At 35.4% G+C, this 18,880-nt stretch overlaps 1 protein-coding gene across 1 annotated transcript in view; it reads left to right on the top strand.

Annotated features, from left to right (window-relative positions):
- LOC148955590 (putative U3 small nucleolar RNA-associated protein 11) overlaps positions 1 to 18,880 on the top strand; it is a 60,026-nt gene that overhangs the window by 10,952 nt on the left and 30,194 nt on the right. Inside the window, exon 2 of the mRNA XM_089108265.1 lies at positions 10,422 to 10,483. Coding sequence (XP_088964391.1) covers positions 10,422 to 10,483 — 62 coding nt within the window. The remainder of the gene's footprint in view (positions 1 to 10,421; positions 10,484 to 18,880) is intronic.

Here is an 18,880-nt window from a genome sequence, read left to right as displayed (position 1 = left end):
TGCAAGTTTATTTAAAAGGATTTGGTGGTTCACATTGTCATATGCTCCTTCAAAATCAAGGAAAGCTGCCACTAGGATATTATTTTTTGAGAAAGATTCATTTATTGCATTTGTTAGCAAAATGAAAGCATCTGTTGAGGAGTGGTATTTCCTGAATCCAGTTTGAGTGTGTGGGATCATGTTATTTTTCTCAACAAACCAGAGGAGTCTGTGATAAATCATTTTCTCCATTATTTTCCCCATCACAGGTGTAATCATTATGGGCCTATAAGACTCAGGGTTATCTTTTGGTTTATTTTTCTTTAGGATTGGTAGGAGGGACGAACATTTCCATATATTGGGGAACCTAGAGGATGCCCAAGCGTGATTATAACAATTTAGCAGTTCTTGTTTGTATGATGGTGTGAGATTCTTTATCCATGTGGAGTGTATATTGTCATAGCTGCTGCTAGTTTTGGACCTAATATGATGTATTGCATTATTCAATTCCTGGATTGAAAATGGATTAGTTATGTACTCAGATCCTGGGTGTGGTTGGTAACTAGGGTTCATAGGAATTGTGGACAGTTTGCTTTGATTTTTTGATGTTAGCTTATTAACAAAAAGAGTTGCAAATAGGTTAGCCTTTTCAATATCATTGTCATAATGGGTATTATTATGTATAAGGTCATACAGGAGTGGGTTGGGAGAAGTCTTTTTCCCACATATGTGGCTTATGACTTTATGTATAATTGGCTCATGCATTTCTCTGGAGAGATTATTTGCAAAATTATTCCAGTATTTATATTTAGCATCTATTATAGTCCTTTTTAGATTAGATTCTGCTTGTAATTTTTTTAAATATGTAGTAGGTGTTGGTTTTTTTATGAATTCTGTCCTAGCTGCCTTTTTTATCTTCCATTTATTTAGGCACTCATTTGTCCACCATGCTTTAGGAATTTGTTTAGGGAATGTTTTCTTAGGTGTTGTCCTGGGGATAGCATGATTAGCTGTATTTATTAGTAAAGATGTCAAGGCTTCAGCATGTGTGTCAACTGTTGTGTTAGAAATGCATGAACTTTGGGTGAAACTTGTAATTTCATCATTTAGCTTATTTTGGAAAATAGACCAATTTGCTTTAGTGTTGATATATTTGGAAGTATGAGAAGAAGTTTCAGCAGGTTCATTTAGGGAGCAAACTATAGCAAAGTGGTCTGTACACAGACTATCAATTTTATTTATGTAAATTTTGTTCAAAAAATTTAAAGACACAATTTGTAGGTCAATTGTGGAGAATTTGGCACTTTTGGGGTTAAAATATGTATTTAGGTGTGGAGGGGTAGCAACAGCTAATTCATTATTATTTGAAATCATATGCTCAATAAATTTACCAGCTTTATTTGCTGGTTTATTCCCCCACAAAAGGCTGTGGGAATTGAAATCACCACAAATAATGATGTTTTTTAACATATTAGAATTATTTATATAATTAAAGAAATCCTTGGCATCTGAAGTTTGGCCATTAGGGTTATAAAAGCTTATTATGTAGGTTTTTAAATTATTCAGCCAAACACTTATACCAATTACATCAACATCATTTTCAAAATCTGGAAAATTGATGCCACAAAATTTTATATTATTATTAACTAATAAAGCTACACCACCTCCTTTTCTCTCTGAAGATCTATCCTTTCTCAGGATAGTGTATCCCAGAGAATTAATTTGTTGATTTTGGGTTAAATGAGTTTCCTGGAGGCAAGCAATATTAATGGAATTATTATTCATAAATGATATTAGTTCATTTAGCTTATTTTCTGTGAGTGATCTTACATTCCATTGGAGTATTGATAAATGTTGTGTTGTTGATTTATTCTTCATATGACTGTGTATCAATGTTCAGCTTTGTTAAAAGTAAAGCAAGATCTTTTTTTGCTTGAATGAGCATATCATCTGGGATGTAGATTTTTGCCAATTCTGCAATAATTTTTGTTTTCTGTAGTTGATGTATGTTCATGGCCTGAACTGCATTACAGTTTAGAATGAATAAGCATATATTTGGGGATTGCATTTTTGGTAGTGCATCCTGTTTGTTGGTTAAGGGATTGATTCCAGGTAGTGTTTCTGGTTGGTTTCTTCTTGGGAGGGAGGGCCAGGCTGGCCTCATCTCACCACGAACATAAGCTTATGTTCGAGATCAGCTTTGTTAAAAGTAAAGCAAGATCTTTTTTTGCTTGAATGAGCATATCATCTGGGATGTAGATTTTTGCCAATTCTGCAATAATTTTTGTTTTCTGTAGTTGATGTATGTTCATGGCCTGAACTGCATTACAGTTTAGAATGAATAAGCATATATTTGGGGATTGCATTTTTGGTAGTGCATCCTGTTTGTTGGTTAAGGGATTGATTCCAGGTAGTGTTTCTGGTTTGTTTCTTCTTGGGAGGGAGGGCCAGGCTGGCCTCATCTCACCACGAACATAAGCTTATGTTCGAGATCCTCACGAACATAAGCCGCAAGGCCCCCGTGTTGACGTAACTCCCGGTTCCGAATAAACAAAGTATATCCAGGTATATCTAAAAGAGCAGAATTGTGGTCCTTCAACCAGGTCTCCGTCAAAGCAAACACATGGAAAAGATTACGTTTACCTAGATTCGCTAAAAAATCAAATGTCGTATTTAGGCCCAGACAATTCAAATGAAAAATCCCAAAATCTTCCCATCCACCATGCCGATACTCAACATTATGAAATCATAACTAAAAACAAATTTAGAATCCCTAGGGGGGTTAAAAGCTGGAACCACAAAGTCCAAATTTCTATTAATACATTCATCAAAATAATTATAAAAATTAACCTTCTTATTTTCCAAATCAATTATACTACGAGCCCCCAGGGGTAGAACAAGATCTCTAACCACTATCTATTAAAGATCCAAATGGCCTGTGGTGACGAATAGAGCATGTAGCAATTACAATTAAAGATACTCTCTCAATACTCACAACAAAAAATGAAACAAAAATAATCAAAAGAAAAAATGAAAAGATAAAACACCAAAAGAAATAAGATATAAATTCTAAATAAAGGCAAGCGAAGAAAACAATCATTATTAATCACCAAAGAGCACAACATAATCACACAGAGGGTATCCAATCTAAACTCTAACAGCCAATTAAATTACTTAACCTTACATCACAAACTATAAAAAACAAATATAATTTTCCTTGATTAACAACAAACAAGCAAAACATTCACTTCTGCTTTCCGAATCGACCTTTTTGACTACGCCCTCCATAATCATTGCTAATAACCGGTCTAGCAAGTTCACTAATTACATCATTCTGAAAATACTTGGCGATTGATCCATCTGGGTGTTTAAATTGAACCCAAAGTGGGAAAGATTTAGAAACCCAAGCATCAAAACGTGCATAACACAACTGGGTTCGCTTATAAAACAAAATTTTTCTATCTCGACATAACTCAGGGATAGCATCATCACTAAGAAACGATTCCTTGAATGGGCCAACATTCTTATTCTTTAGTTTTTTTGCACAGCGTAATAGACCAATTTTTGTTTCCTTGTCACTTAGTTCAACTTTGAAAAATTTGGCATCCTTCTTACACTGAATAACTTTGAATGGTGGTACTATAGGCTGTTCTAAACCCACTTTAACAATATCCTGGAACAAAGCAACAGCAACATTTTCACTTTCGCAACCAGCATTCCAAACAATTATGTTTTTACCCCTCTGTTCAATTTCCAGTTTAACAAGCCTATCTGACATTTCCAAAACTGCATTTTCCTGGACCTTAGCCTCATCAAAAGGAACTGATAATTGTCATTTCAAAAATGAGTTCTCATTTGTTAGAAATTCAATTCTACTATCAAGAATAGCAAATTGAGAACAGTGATCACACTGGGTCCCCTCTATTTTTGAAACACCATCATCAAGTTGTTTTAACTTATCATTCACCATGTCTAGTTTTCTACCATTTTCTTGGACATCTTCAAGTTCTTTATTAAAATTCTGTGATAAAGTTTCCACAGTAACTTGGGTGAGAGAACTTCCGGTACTAGTAGATGTAGAATTCAACGGGTTTTCTGAGTCATCAGCGGGACGATTACGTTTGCGATTACGACCCATACCAATTAAAGTAAAGAGACTTCGCCCACTTCAAATAGATCAATTATTTGTTTACTCACTCTAATCTTAACGTACTGTTGGCTTTGGCTGTTAATTACTAGCATGGCTAAAAATATAACCAGGACAGGTACGCCTCAATAATGGCAAAATATCAAACTTGGGTGATAGAAGCGGCAACAGGGGAATATGGGCTTCGAAAATCCGTGAAGTAATCCAAATATTCCACTGAACACTTATAACAAGCACCCTCATGTTAACTACGCCGTTAATCAAGCAACATCATAATTATAATTCTAAACATAAAACGAGACTTACTCATAAGGGGGGAGTTTGACTACCCCCCGAAAATCCAAAAAACGGGTTGTTTTATAATCCTTTATATTCCAAGTTTTATAATCCAAACGTTGCACAACTAGAATTCTTTTTCACTCAAATGTAATAACTATAGCTATTCACTGCATATATTGATCTTCACCGTACCACAGTAGATTAGATTGCAAAAATTACTAATCTAATGGTGCTCGTAAAACGTTCCAATTTCATTACGAAATAAATGTTCTTTTACTTCACTGAGATTAGATTGCGAAACTTACTAATTTGATTATGTTCGAAAAAATATCTGTTTTTAGATAGGTGCTATCGCTTTGAACTCTGAATCAATACTGAGGGAAATTATTGGTAATATTGAGGGAAATTATACTTTGGGGAAATTATTGGCTTGGGGGGGGGGGGTTGCCCACCAATCAATTCTAATTATTCAAAAGGGTACTAGTCATCTGAATTTCCATTTGAATGAGCTATTTTTGAAGTTTCTGCAACATTTCTCTGTATAAGAAGTCCCTGGTCTAAAAAAAAATAATACATTATGCCCACATTGCTCTTTACTTAGGCAGTGCTATTGTGCTGCCTATGTTATTTTTGTTTTGAGATTTCTATTATACAGCACTGGAAGTGCTGATTAGACCAGGTAAGCCCACTTAAAATTCAGCCTATGGCTGCCCATGGAAATATCCTCTAGACAATTCAATCCTTGTGAAAATTTACTCTCAACAGTTACTCTTAACATCTCCATGCATAAAATTAGGTTGACGAAGAGAAGGCATGACATGTAAAATAAAAATTGTATATGAATTCTGGCAAATTCACCCAGTGCAAAGTTTCTCCTGAAAATTTTACCCCTGAAATTTCCCAATGACAAATTCTCTTTGTGGACCCCCCCCCCCTCCACCCATAAAATGCATGCTATAAATTGTAAATGCTATACATAAACAATGGGCCAATTTTATAAAGACCTTTCCTTGTGGGCTGTGGGGGGGGGTTGTTATGTTACCTTCAAAGGCATAGTTACTAGGCCTTTCAACTATGCTAGACAACATTTTTGGAAAAAAGAGGCATGGGAGGGGACCTAGCTGCCCTCCAATTTTTTGGTCACTTAAAACGGGCACTAGAACATCCTATTTCTGTTTGCTTTGGCCCTCTCCCAATATTCTTGGACTACTGAGTCAATACAATTACCCCTGGGAAAAAAATACATGCATCCACAATTTCTTCTGGCAAAAAAAAAAAAAAAAAATCAAATTCCACAGTTGTACAGATAGGAGCTTGAAACATCTATTGTAGGGTTTTTGGACATGCCTACTCAGTGTGATTTTCATTAAGATTCTTTGACTTTAAGGGGGTGTCTCCCCTTTTTTGGAAATCAGGCAAATTTTTCTTGGCTTGTAGCCTTTGATGGGTACATTAAACTTAATGATACTTATATATTTGGAATCAGCATAATAAACCAATTCTTTTGATATATTTATTGGTATTAAAATTTCGTTTTTTAGCATTTTGGTTGCTATTGAGCTCTGTTGCTCCTTACTTACAGTTCATTGCCACAAAATGTTTGTAAAGTTTTAAGGAAACTTTTTCTTAAAGATGGCAAATTGCAAAAATTTTGCCTAGAAAAATGGCATATAAAATTTGCAAAATTGAAAAAAAAAATTTAATGTGAAAGATTACTGAAATTAAAAAAAAAGGTTGGAAAAGAAAAAATGATAAAATTTGAGGCAGAGCCTTAGCATTATCAATATCCTGATTAAAACTAAATAGGATAATATTTTCTTTTATTTGTTTTACAAACTGTATACTATGGCCACAATTCAAGAGAAAAGGCTCCAAACCAATTTTACAACATGGTTGTCCATCCAGTTTTCTGTTCAGATTAAAAAAAACAACCATGTCAGGAAACAGGTTTGCTGGGACCTAAAAAGTGACACTGTACTCTGTTGGATTATTGAGGGGATTGTTTATTCATCATAAAAAAAAAAAAACATTTACAAACTACACTATCCCTCAAAACTGGATAAAATTTCATCTAATTATTGATAATAATTAGATGCCTTTAAAAAAAAAAAATCAAAATCCTTGCAAAATTCCTAGACTGGCAAAAGTTAGGCTAGGCTTTGTGTCAATGGCTGCATCAAACTGAGCTAGAAATAATGCCTTATGTTAAGCATGGAACAGAGGATAAAAACTTCCATTCCAAAGAAAAATCAGTGAGATAAATGTTGTTTTCTCATTTGTTTTTTTTTTTGGGGGGGAGGGGTCACTTTATTGAGTGGGTGTTGGTAGCTGGTGTAGTACTCTAGTTCTTATAAATGACCTACAAGTAAAGTATATATGGATTGGTGACCTTTTTTATGCATTTTCTATGTACAATAATCATTTTTGTTGTAAATTTAATTTTAATTCCTTTATGGACCCTCAAAGATGGTACCTTTTCTCTTATTTTAGATGTGGCTTATATACCTCTGTTAGCATCACTCTTATTAAAACCTGTTTATTTACAATAAAAAATTAATAAGAATCAATAAAAGCATGGGAAATTTATAGCCTAATATGGTTATGTATTTGGGTATAGTTAAGTTAGGTTTAATTAAAATTAAATTTGCAACAAAAATTATTATTATATTCAGAAAGAGCATAAAAAAAAGCAATTGAGTGGTATGTTCACTTTATTTGTATTAAGTGATTTAAGTGAAACTTTATTTAAGTGAACTGCTCAATATTTACCCAAAAACTAACATAAAATTTTACTTAACTGATAAAAAGCTATGCTAGAAGTAACCATTAACTGAAGCCTACCTCCTTGTTTTTCTTATTTTCATCCCTGTTTTTAAGTCATTTTTCAATAATATAATGTTGTTTGATTTAATCTGAAATATAGCTCTCAGATTTGAAAAATGGTGCTATTTGCCTGGCAGAATTGGTAAAACCAAGGAATATTATAGCCTTTAGTAAGATACTCAATAGTTGAATAGCTAATCACTACTTCAATAGTTTGGCCTAGCCTAAGTCATTACAAAATTTCTATTATACTACCTAGAAAGTAGTTTGTTTCACCATCGAATTTGTCCAAATCTTGTTAATAAGTTAGTGGACAGCTTGAAAATTTTAATCATATACAGTACTCATAATTTCAAATATATTGTTAGACAACAATGGAGCCTAATCTTGGATGCACATTTAAAGCTTGAGATTAAACTTGGGAAACACTGGCAAACCTTGGACACAGGATCTTTAAGTTAGAACACATATCCAAGTGACAGACAGTCATTGCTCAACAGATTTAATTTAAAACAGGCGTTCTGAAACAGAATAATTGTATTTAAATAGGCTAGGCTGTGGGGGTAACTCTAAATATTGATAAAACAAAGAAGTTTTCAGAAAATTGTTAATTGTTGTCAGCCACTCCCAACTAGTCCAGTCCTAACTATTAACCAAGCTAAACTATATAGGCCTGTAGACATAATTTCCAAGATTAGGCCTGTTGTCTTATGTATAAGAAAAATATTTTCTAATCAGGATATCTGTCAAGATTAGGCAGTGACCAAGTACTGATTGTCTTACTCTAAATCTACTAATTTTTTCTAACATACAGGACACACCATTTCTGAAACATCTGTAAATATACATTGCAAATCTACCTGTCAAATGGTACCATTTTTTGAATTTGATAGCTGTGTTTCAGATAATATCAAATCAAATTATATTATCAAAAAATAATTTAGAAGTATGGATAAAAATTGAAAAAAAGTGTTTATGTGATTAATAGGCTAAGTGAATCTTTACTTTTTATATAGCTTAGGGCTATTTGAGATCATTAGAGGGGAGGTGGAGGTAGAGCTGAATTGTCAAAAACCAAAGTATAAAAATGAATATAAAATTGCCAGTGTAAAAATGTCTTTTTTTGTTCTAGCATGTCTCCTTCTGGAGAGCTGCTACTCTAAACCTTTACTGTACTTTGAAGCACCAAACTCTACTCCTCCCCCCTCCAAACAACAGTGACCATTGATGACATTTTGTAATCTTTGTGTTAAAAAAGTGAAAATTAAAAAATAGATCCAGTTGTTTTGTATCTGATTCAAGAATTAGTAAGATTAGAGCTCTTCAATTTGGTTAACTGAATTCATTATTTTATCTTTTAGTAGTTGAATAGTAATAAATATGCTAAAAAAAAGGGGACTATGACAGTAATATTCTTGGTTGCAGGTAAGTTTCTGGACTTCTGGTAGCTTGTAGCTGATGTCCCTTCCTCAATCCTTACTCTTTAGGCAAGTCTTAAAGTTTTTTAGAAATGCATCTCATTCAAATTCAATAGCTGATGTGTTTGAGCAGGTTTTCTTAAAGATTTGTGATAAAAATTAAATTTCAGTGTAAAGAACAAGAGTTGAGGAAGGAGCAGCCTTCTCATATGAGGAATAATTTCTGTTCATTTTAAGTTTTAATGTTGCTGATTACTTTCAGTACAATTAAAAAGTTTTTTGTAATTAATTTCTGGCTGTCTTTCAAATCATCATATGAAATCCCCCCCCATGTATTATTTTTCTTGAATATTCCCCCCACAAAGTCTCCTCCCCATGGAAAACCTCCCGCCCCCCCCTCAGAAAATACCATCCAAAAAATTACGTATGCCAATAACAAATACTATACGTGGACAGTGGGCAAACTGAATAACTTACAGCTCTTCCAAGAGACTATGGAGGTCAGGTCATCCCCAAAGGCATAGTTTTTGGACCTTTCAACTATGCTGAATGAAATGGCTGTCTGAAAATTTTGATTGGATGACTGGGGAAAAGGGGTATAGGAGGGGGCTAGTTCCCCTGCATCTATTTGGCTACTTGAAAATGGTACTAGAACTTTTGATTTCCAATTAAATGAGCCCTCTCCCGATGTTCTAGGATCATTTGTTTGATACCATCACCTCTGGGAAAAAACAACAACAAATAAACATACATTCATAATCTTTATTTTGGCAAAAATAAAGAAAAATGAAAAATTCCACATGTTTGTGTATAGGAGCTTAAAATCTCTACAGTAGCATTCTTTGATGTGCTGAATTTGTTGTTGTGTTTTTTATTAAGATTGCTTGACATTTTGGGGGTGTTTACACCCCTTTTTCGAAAAACAGGCAAATTTTCTCAGGCTTATAGCTTTGGATGGGCGATATTAAACCTAGTGAAATTTATATTGCAGAAACTTCAAAAAACAACATAAACGATATTTTTACACAATCACTAGACTACAGATGAGTCTTCGTAATAGTCTTGCAGTGTGAGCAAACAAATATATCAGTCAGTATATGTAGCCTAATCTGATTGAGATGATGGAATTAAAATCATTGCTGGCCTAATTTTCAGCTTTAAGTAAGTTTACATGTTGCAGGATAAGGTATTTGCTATAGTTATAGTAGACAGTACAAATTTTCAAAGCTAGCCTGCATCAGTTCAGTGTAGTCCTTTATTTGGCTCATTGTCAAATAATTATTAATAGAAATTTTGTTTGAGAAAATTTCCAGCTTTCAAACCCTTATTTTTGTTTTATTTGTATTTTTTTGTTTTATAACAATCTGTAATTGAATGAAGGACGTCTTTGTCTGAGTCAGCAGCATAATTTTGTCCACTATGTGATATCAGTTAGTTATAATCCAGTCATGGCCTGTTCCAATGCTGTTCCAAGTACTTCAAAAATCAGTAAAGATTATGTTTGATGCTCCTAGCTCAGTAAAACTACCATTTGAAAAATCAATCCTTCTAAAACTGAGCTTTGACAAATAATCCTCTGAGTTTGAAGCACATGCTTATGTGTAATATTTCCATCTCAGGCTTAGAACCACTCTCTATTGCTAGTGTAAATCTAATAATCTACATCTGTTATACCAGCTCTATGATTTGTTAAGCTTAATTTCACTGATTGTTGGAGGCAATGAAACTGACCTGGAGATCATGTGGGTTTAATTGAATTCTGTTTCCCATTTCAGCCGGAAGCACGAGCAAATCTTGGGATTCTCGAGAAGAAAAAGGACTACAAGCTGCGTGCAAAGTAAGTAGTTTTACCGAAATAAGCAGGGCTGTGGAATCGGAATCGCGAAGTCGTAGTATCAGTAAATTTCTGCTGAATGGAGTAGGAGTTGGTATATTGAAAATGTATGGAGTCGGAGTTGGTTATAACTTATAGCAGGCTCCCCAGCCCTGGAAATAAGTACACCTATTTTAATAAAAAATTTTTCGGGGGGGGGGGTGTTCTTTTATAATAAATTTGTTTAATGTCCTAATATTTGGTATTCTGAATTTCTTGCTTCTATCTCTTTTTTTCTCTGTTTTTGTTTGTTAGGGGAAAATTCCCTTTTGCATTTAATAAGTGTTTGTATAAAAACGCTTTATTTGCTTAAAATTACAGTGTAAATACTTTGAAAGAAATATTGATTTCAGCAGATGTTCTTATATATTATGACCCAGTGTGGACAGAGTTGTGCCTTTGTAAGTTAACTATAGTTCTAGCAGGTTTCTTTTTTTCCTAGTGATTAATTTCCTGTAATTATGTCTAGTACCTTTGTGGTTTTTTTTTTACTGCATAGTTGGTCATTTCACGCAATTCTGACTAGAACTACGAAAAAACTCGTTCAACAATAATCAGGGAAACCCAGTTTTACTAGACATTTCAAACCCAAACCCAGTTTTACTAGAATTGCAATGAACCCTTGGATCACATCCATCTTATTTATGGTGGTAGAATAATTCTGCTCGCCCCAAGATTGATCCTAAGTACCCTCCTCCCTATAAAAAATTTAAATAATTACCTAAAATAGGGTTTTTGAGTCGAAACTCTATCCATAGAAAAATTTTATGCCCTTTCTCCTCCTAAGGATCTGAACCATTGTTCCTTATTTACCAATCTGTCCTTATTTCCCTTATTGAATGCAATAGTGTTACCTAACAATCAGTAAGCAGCACATTATACCAGTTTTAGTGGTTTTTGTTTTTCCTAGTGATTGTTTCCTTTAATGATATTTCCTGTTTCCTGTAATGAAGCAGCACATTTCACCCTACTTTTAGTGGTTTCCTTTTTTCCTAGTGACTGTTTTCTGTCCGGTACATTTGTGTTTTTTTTACTGCCCAGCTGGCCATTTTATGGAGTTGTTACTTTTCACCAGAAGTTTTTTGGTTAGAAAGGGCTAAATTTCTCTTTAGTTTACCAAAAATCCAGGCTTTGAACCATATTCTATCTTTAACAATTGTAATAAAACTGTTTTCGGCAAGTTTCTTGATAGATTTTTCTAGAAATATTTGTTCAAAACAATCATGCTTTGTGATGTTTAAGGTGGAATTTCAAAAATTTCACAAGTTGCGAAAATCAACAATTACCATTTAGGCTGGAAATTTTGATTAATTTATGAAAATGTATTAGAAAAAGTAAAACAAGATTAACTTGTGAAATTTTGTCAGAAAAAAAAAATAGATAAGGTTTATTGTGAGATCCAAAGAAAAAATATTGAACATCAAATCCCCCCCCCCTCCCCGCGCAATACTCTATGGCTAGGAATACAGGGAGAAAGAAAAACAAACAAAAGACGAGACCGGAAAAAACGCCATTGATCGATACCAGCAAGAGAGCTATAGGCCACTTCAAGAAGCTTATCATAGTCCAGGAAGGGAACGGTTTGACCGGGAACAAATTGCAATAGAAATGATTCTTTCACTACCCGACTCAGAGAAATGCGCTGATTCCAAATATGCAAAGTTTGCTCATCTAGCTGTTTCACAAATATGTTTTTTTTTTTTGAGGTTGAGGTTGATTTTAAGGAGGTGAAATTCCTGTTTCCATATATAGGCGTACAACATCAAAATTGATGTCTATAATAGGTTACTAGATCACGGTGAGTATGAAAATTACCTTTGTTTGAAAGTAAAATTTAAACTTTCATTTATCTTTTTAGGTTGAACGATGAATATATAGCAAACTACAAATAATTATGTTTTTGAGGTTGATGTTAATTTTGAAGATGTAAAATTCATGTTTTCATATTAAGGCGTACAACAACGAAATTAAAGTCTAAAATATACCAATGCAGGTGTACCTGCAAAATATGAAACAGCTGAAACTACCAATCCCGACGTGTTTGACAATTTTCAGAACGGGAGCCATCTTATCCGCAGATCCGAAAAATTTTTGGCGGGCCTGTCGTCAGATCTGGTCATTAAGCAGGTCCTCATGCGCTCGTTGAAAACTAACGGTGGTCTTACATGGGGAAGCGGCATGGGTGGGTTGCAGAGGCTGACTTGGTTACTCTCAGCACCAACTTGTAGTGCAATTAATTCGTCGATGCAATGTGAAATGTATTAGAAAAAGTAAAACAAGATTAACTTGTGAAAGTTTGTCAGAAAAAAAAATAGATAAGGTATAATAGATATATAGATATATGTTCATTAATGTATCAAATCTATATCATATATTTAGACCTTGACTCAATTGCGAGTGCCCCACCCACAATTGCCCCCATCCACAACCACCTTGGGTGGTTGGCTTTTGTTTTTATTTCACTAGATTCCCAACCATCATGAATCCAAATGTAATTACAGCTTCATTTTAGTCTTTCATTTTCAATCGGTAAGACTTGATACACAGAAAGATGTTTTTGTCGACCTTTGGACGTCGGAAGTGAAGTGTCTGTTTACGAAAAAAAGGAAAATAGGTGACTGCTTGTCTGTCTCTTATCTTGACTATGCTGAACAGATCAGGGTGAAATAAAATATTTGTGGATGAAAGAATACAAACATAGGTACAAAAATACTGAATCGTACCACATAGTACCATAATTTTGTAAAATGTACCATATTTTGTGGTATTGTACTAATTGTACCAGTAGAGGTGAAATGTACCAAAATGGTACAATTGTACCTCGTTTGGCATCACTGGCTCTGGGTATAAAAAGCTTTGCTAATTTTCAAATATATAGGACAGAAGGATAAATTGTTGTCTTTAAATTTTTGGCGGGCCTGTCGTCAGATCTGGTCATTAAGCAGGTCCTCATGCGCTCGTTGAAAACTAACGGTAATCTTACAAGGGGAAGCGGCATGAGTGAGTTGCAGAGGCTGACTTGGTTACTCTCAGCACCAACTTGTAGTGCATTAATACGTCGATGCAAACTTTTCCTAAGGTCCAATACAAGACGAGCGAACAGCACAAAGAAGTTAGAGAGTCGAGGATTGAACGTGACAACCATGACACTAGCAAGCTCCTTTGCTTTCTTGCTGAAAATACCCCTTTCGCAGAAGACCCGAGCTTGCGAAACATTACCTCTGGAGTTACGGCTGATGAAAAAGTCAACGTCGACACAGCTAGATCCGTCGGACAAGAAATCATGGATAGCATGACAGGGGAAAACGTCAACACTTACACATTCAAGAAAAAGTCTGTGGCCGTAACGCTTACTAATAAAGCTGCACAAGTTGTTAACGGACAGTCAGTTGCCGTTGATCCAGCATTGATGTTTCAGTGGCTGGTGACAATTGCTAGAAATAGCGAAGATGATTTGGAGTCATACTTTAAGTATGAATTGTGTTCACCGCCTCCGTCACTTTTTGAAGCAAAAGGAATTCCACGAACAGCCAATAAGCCTGCCCTCGCCGATGTGATGTGGCATCTAGTTGCAGAGCAGCAGTCGAAAACTGAAGACTTCGTCGAAGATTTCAGTGACAAGCATATAGTTCTGGATGGTGGGACTCTTCTCCAACAAATTCCTTCGGAAAGAAACTCAACGTATGATAGTATCTGCCAGAAATACGTTGACTACGTGGCACGGAAATACGGGGCGCAAAGAACCTCGGTGATTTTCGACGGATACGACCAAGCACCTTCAACCAAAGACATCACCCATTTGAGACGGAAAGGGAAACGATCGTGCCCGCAGATCAATTTTAGTTGTTCTACAAAGAAAGAAGTGTTCCTAAGCAACTTCAAGAATAAGCAAGCAATAATAGCCATGACCAGTGAGTACCTGACCAAAGCTGGGTGTCAGGTATACCAAGCAGAAGGGGACGCTGATCTTCTCATTGTTCTAACCACAGTTCGGTCTGCTTCTCTTATGCCTACTGTCTTGGTTAGAGACGACACAGATCTGCTTATACTCCTCTGTTATCACGCACAGACAGATAGCCAAGCGATCTACTTTTACTTTGAACCTCGAGGTGAAATCACAAAGAATGGATCTAGGGATACAAATAAATTAAAACTCAAACTTGGATCTAATATATGTAGCACAATTGAGTGTGTCAGCACCTTCATAGGGCGCGATTCAGATCTTCGTATCTGTGGCATTGAGAAGTCAGCGGGACTAAAGCTTCTGATAAAAAACAACGAGTTTTATGAATCCGCTTAAGTTTTTATGGATCCACTATCCACCAAGCACGACATTTCAGCAGCTGGGGAGAAAGCAATGATGCTTTTGTTTAAGTGTCCAGGCTCAACTTCAACCCTCGATCAATTTCATCATCTCAGATTCATCGAGAAAGTTACAGAATCTGCTTCGCATGTTGAGTCTAAAGTTCTCCCTCCCACCAGTGATGCTTGCAGCTTCCACTCATTTCGAGTTTATTTGCAAGTTGAATCGTGGAAAACCCTGGGATGTAATCTTGACCCTGGCCAGTTTGGTTGGGTAATTCAAAATGGATTATATCGCCCTATTTTTGGTGAACTCCCCGCTGCCCCCAATTCTCTCCCTGCATTTTTTCGCTGTAACTGCAAAACCGACTGCTCAAATATACGATGCACTTGCAAAAGAAATGGCATGAAATGCACCTGGGCCTGTGGAGCTTGCAAGGGAACAAGTTGTGCGAACTGTGGTACAACTGAGTTTCTTGGAGTTGATGATCTCGATGATAATGAAGATCAATGAACATTGATATTTCATTTTTTTATCACATTTGTATATTATATAACTGAAAAAGTTGAGAATGCTTTAATCGTTAATTAAACCATCAAAATGGGTGGTAGTTTTCATTCTACATTTTAAGACGGCTTTCTTTCAGATTCAGCGTGGTTTAACACTAGATGAGAAAATTCACCTTCCTCCCGCATACTTCCCCTTTAAATATTGATAACCGTTGTTTATCCTTGCAGTCAGATTCAGCGTACTTTATTACCCCTAAATGCATATTGTTTTTCGTGGTTCTACGCATTTTTGCAAAAGACATATTTCTCCTCCTCATTATTCACATCAACCCCAAAAAAACGTATTTGTGAAACAGCTAAATGCGTAAACTGTCAATAATCGGTATCAGGACATTTTTCTGAGTCGGGTAGTCAAAGAATCATTTCTATTGCAATTTGTTCCGGGTTAGGCCCTTTTTTTTCACACACTTCCTGGACTATCAAGCATTTTGCAATCCAAAGAGTCGAGCCAAACGGGTTCAATGCACAATTTGTGATCATTGGAACTAAAAAAAGAAAAAAAAAACTTTAGAGGTATTCAAAGAGTATCTTGATAAAGTGTGAAAAAATTCCAAATGCTTATGCAAATGGTAGTCCAATAAACAATTTGGATTTTTAAACTTAATCAGACAGGAAAAATTCATAGTGTCATGCTTTAAAACTTCGAAAAATAATGTTAAGAAGACGAAGTCGTTAAGACTAGGAAAAAGTGATGGTGAAGGGGTGATGTTGGGTAAGGAGAAGATCGATCAAAGGGACAGCTTCACTTATCTATGGAGTATATTCTCACCAATAAGCTTAGGTAAGCTTATTACCATTATCATATCTATGGAGTATTACTAGTAAAGATGGTGGGTGCGGTGAAGATGTTAAAAGTTTGGAAGAATAGGAGGATAAATCTGTGAAGCAAGATTAGAATATTGGAAGCTACAGTGATGATAGGGGTCAAGTATGGTTCTGAAGCGTGGGCACTCTGAAAAACGGTGGAGAATTTGCTAGATGTTTTTCAGAGAAATTTTCTATGCTTTGTTTTGGGTACCCGACTGACAGACCGTTTCTCAAACAGTAGACCAGTGGTTCCCAACTGATTTGGGTCATGCCCCACTAAGACATTTCTAAAATCCTGATGCCCCCCTCGTGGTATTTAAATTTTGGTTTTCAAAATTTTTCATGTATTCACCTCAAGGAAACTTAAATGACCATTAACTTGGTATCTATTTTAGGGTCGTCATCTGGAATTTTTTGTATTAATGGAAAATATTGTTTGAACTTAACACTTCTTATAGGTTTCCCTGCAACTGAAACCTCGTGTTTCTGACTGCAAGTGCAACTGCTTCCCCGTGTTACTGCACCTCCGCGTAGCTGAGCCACTATGCAACTGAGCCCCTTTGCAGGTCAATCCCCGTTTGTCTGAACCTTCGTGCAACTCAACGTACGTTTAATCGAGCCCTCGTGCAACTGAACCCCATAAACCTTCTGCGCACTTCAACCCTCATTTAACTCAGTCCTCATTCAACTCAACCCGTGTTTAACCCAGACCTGTCTGACTCGCCCCCCCCCCCCCATTCAAATCACCCACATTTAGCTCAACACTCCTCAAATCAATAATATAACTGCAAAATGTAGTTCAGCTCGCTTTGTCGGACGTGACAAATGCTGACTCGAATGAAATGATGTTTATTTTTTGGTTAATTCTTTTGTGTCTTTTCTTTTATATCGCTTTTATGTAAAACTATTCCCTAATCTAAAAGACAACAATTTATCCTTCTGTCCTATATATTTGAAAATTAGCAAAGCTTTTTATACCCAGAGCCAGTGATGCCAAACGAGGTACAATTGTACCAATTTGGTACATTTCACCTCTACTGGTACAATTAGTACAATATCACAAAATATGGTACATTTTACAAAATTATGGTACTATGTGGTACGATTCAGTATTTTTGTACCTATGTTTGTATTCTTTCATCCACAAATATTTTATTTCACCCTGATCTGTTCAGCACAGTCAAGATAAGAGACAGACAAGCAGTCACCTATTTTCCTTTTTTTCGTAAACAGACACTTCACTTCCGGCGTCCAAAGGTCGACAAAAACATCTTTTTGAGTATCAAGTCTTACTGATTGAAAATGAAAGACTCAAAATGAAGCTATAATGACACTAGTATTCGTGATGGTTGGGAATCTAGCGGAATAAAAACAAAACCAACCACCCAAGGTGGTTGTGGATGGGGGCAATTGCGGGTGGGGCATTCGCAATTGAGTCAAGATCTAAATCTGTGATATAGATTTGATACATTAATAAACATATATTGTTGTCAGATATTAAATAATCGTCCCTGTTGTTTATATTTGAGTCTCTTAACTAATATGGTTGGTGACTACTGTGTTAGGTGAATGCTGTGAACTTGAGTGCCTCTTTTATTCTGAATGAGATGACATATGGTTTCAGTCTGCATTTGATTACTCAGGTTCTGCAACAGGAAAGATGTCCTATTTCAGGCAAACTGCAGACTCATGTAAATATTTGGATGTGCCTGTATCAGTGGTTAAATAAAAAAGAAAAAGAAGTTTTTTCAACTGAAAGTAAGGAGCAACATTAAAACTTAAAAGGAACAGAAATTATCATAGACAGCGCAATCGCGCTGCCTAAGTAAAGAACGATATGAGCACAATGTATTATTTATTTTTTTTCCCCTTTAGACCAGGGCACTTCGTATCGAAGGAGTTGTCGTAGAAAATTCGAAAAGGGCTCATTCGATTGGAAATTGGAATGGATGATGCCCTTTTTAATAGTGGAAATTAATTGGAGGGCAACTAATCCCTCTCCCACGCCCACCCTCCCATTTGCCGATTATGTTTAAAATCTAAATTTTGCCTTAAGATTAAATTAAGATTAAAAGCAGTATCCCAAGAACGACTGAGGGTATTATGCTCAACGTTCGTGGCCACTTCTACTCTTAAAATTTAACCAAATCAAAATAGCGTAAGTGTATCCATGCCATCAAAGAAAGTAAACATATTTTTTTGCGGATGGTATCAAGTTTTCTATTTTAGGTTAACTAGAGGAGGTATGAAACTACATTAAATACTACTATTTGTGTCCATATTTTTAAAAGGGTGTATGTCGTTAAAAATTGAGAAATTTTTTCCCCAGCATACAAATAGCAGGCCAAACTATAAAGTTTTAAAAAAACGAAATGATTTAAACTATTATTTTCTTTTTCCCTGAAAAGACTATGCCAATATAAAATAAACAGAAATTAAATTAAAAAAACTTTTTCCACAAAATAAGTTTTTCAAAGAAAAGTAAAGAATTCCATTAAGCCAAAAATCTGACCATGGAAAGGCATAGGGGGTTGTGAGCCCTACTCGTGTTAATTTCTGCTCGTTTTGTGTTTGAAAAAGATTGCTAAAGTTTGCCAAGTTTATAAATGGTCGTAAATGGCCGAAAAACAACGACTTTTGTGGGCCTGTAGTAGAATGTTTCTGTTGTAATATATGTTACTC

This window comes from Artemia sp. Qi Xiang Cuo, chromosome 2, assembly GCF_049724085.1.
Source record: "Artemia sp. Qi Xiang Cuo chromosome 2, ASM4972408v1, whole genome shotgun sequence".
Lineage (NCBI taxonomy): Eukaryota > Metazoa > Arthropoda > Branchiopoda > Anostraca > Artemiidae > Artemia > Artemia sp. Qi Xiang Cuo.
This window is presented reverse-complemented; position numbering and strand designations above follow the sequence as displayed.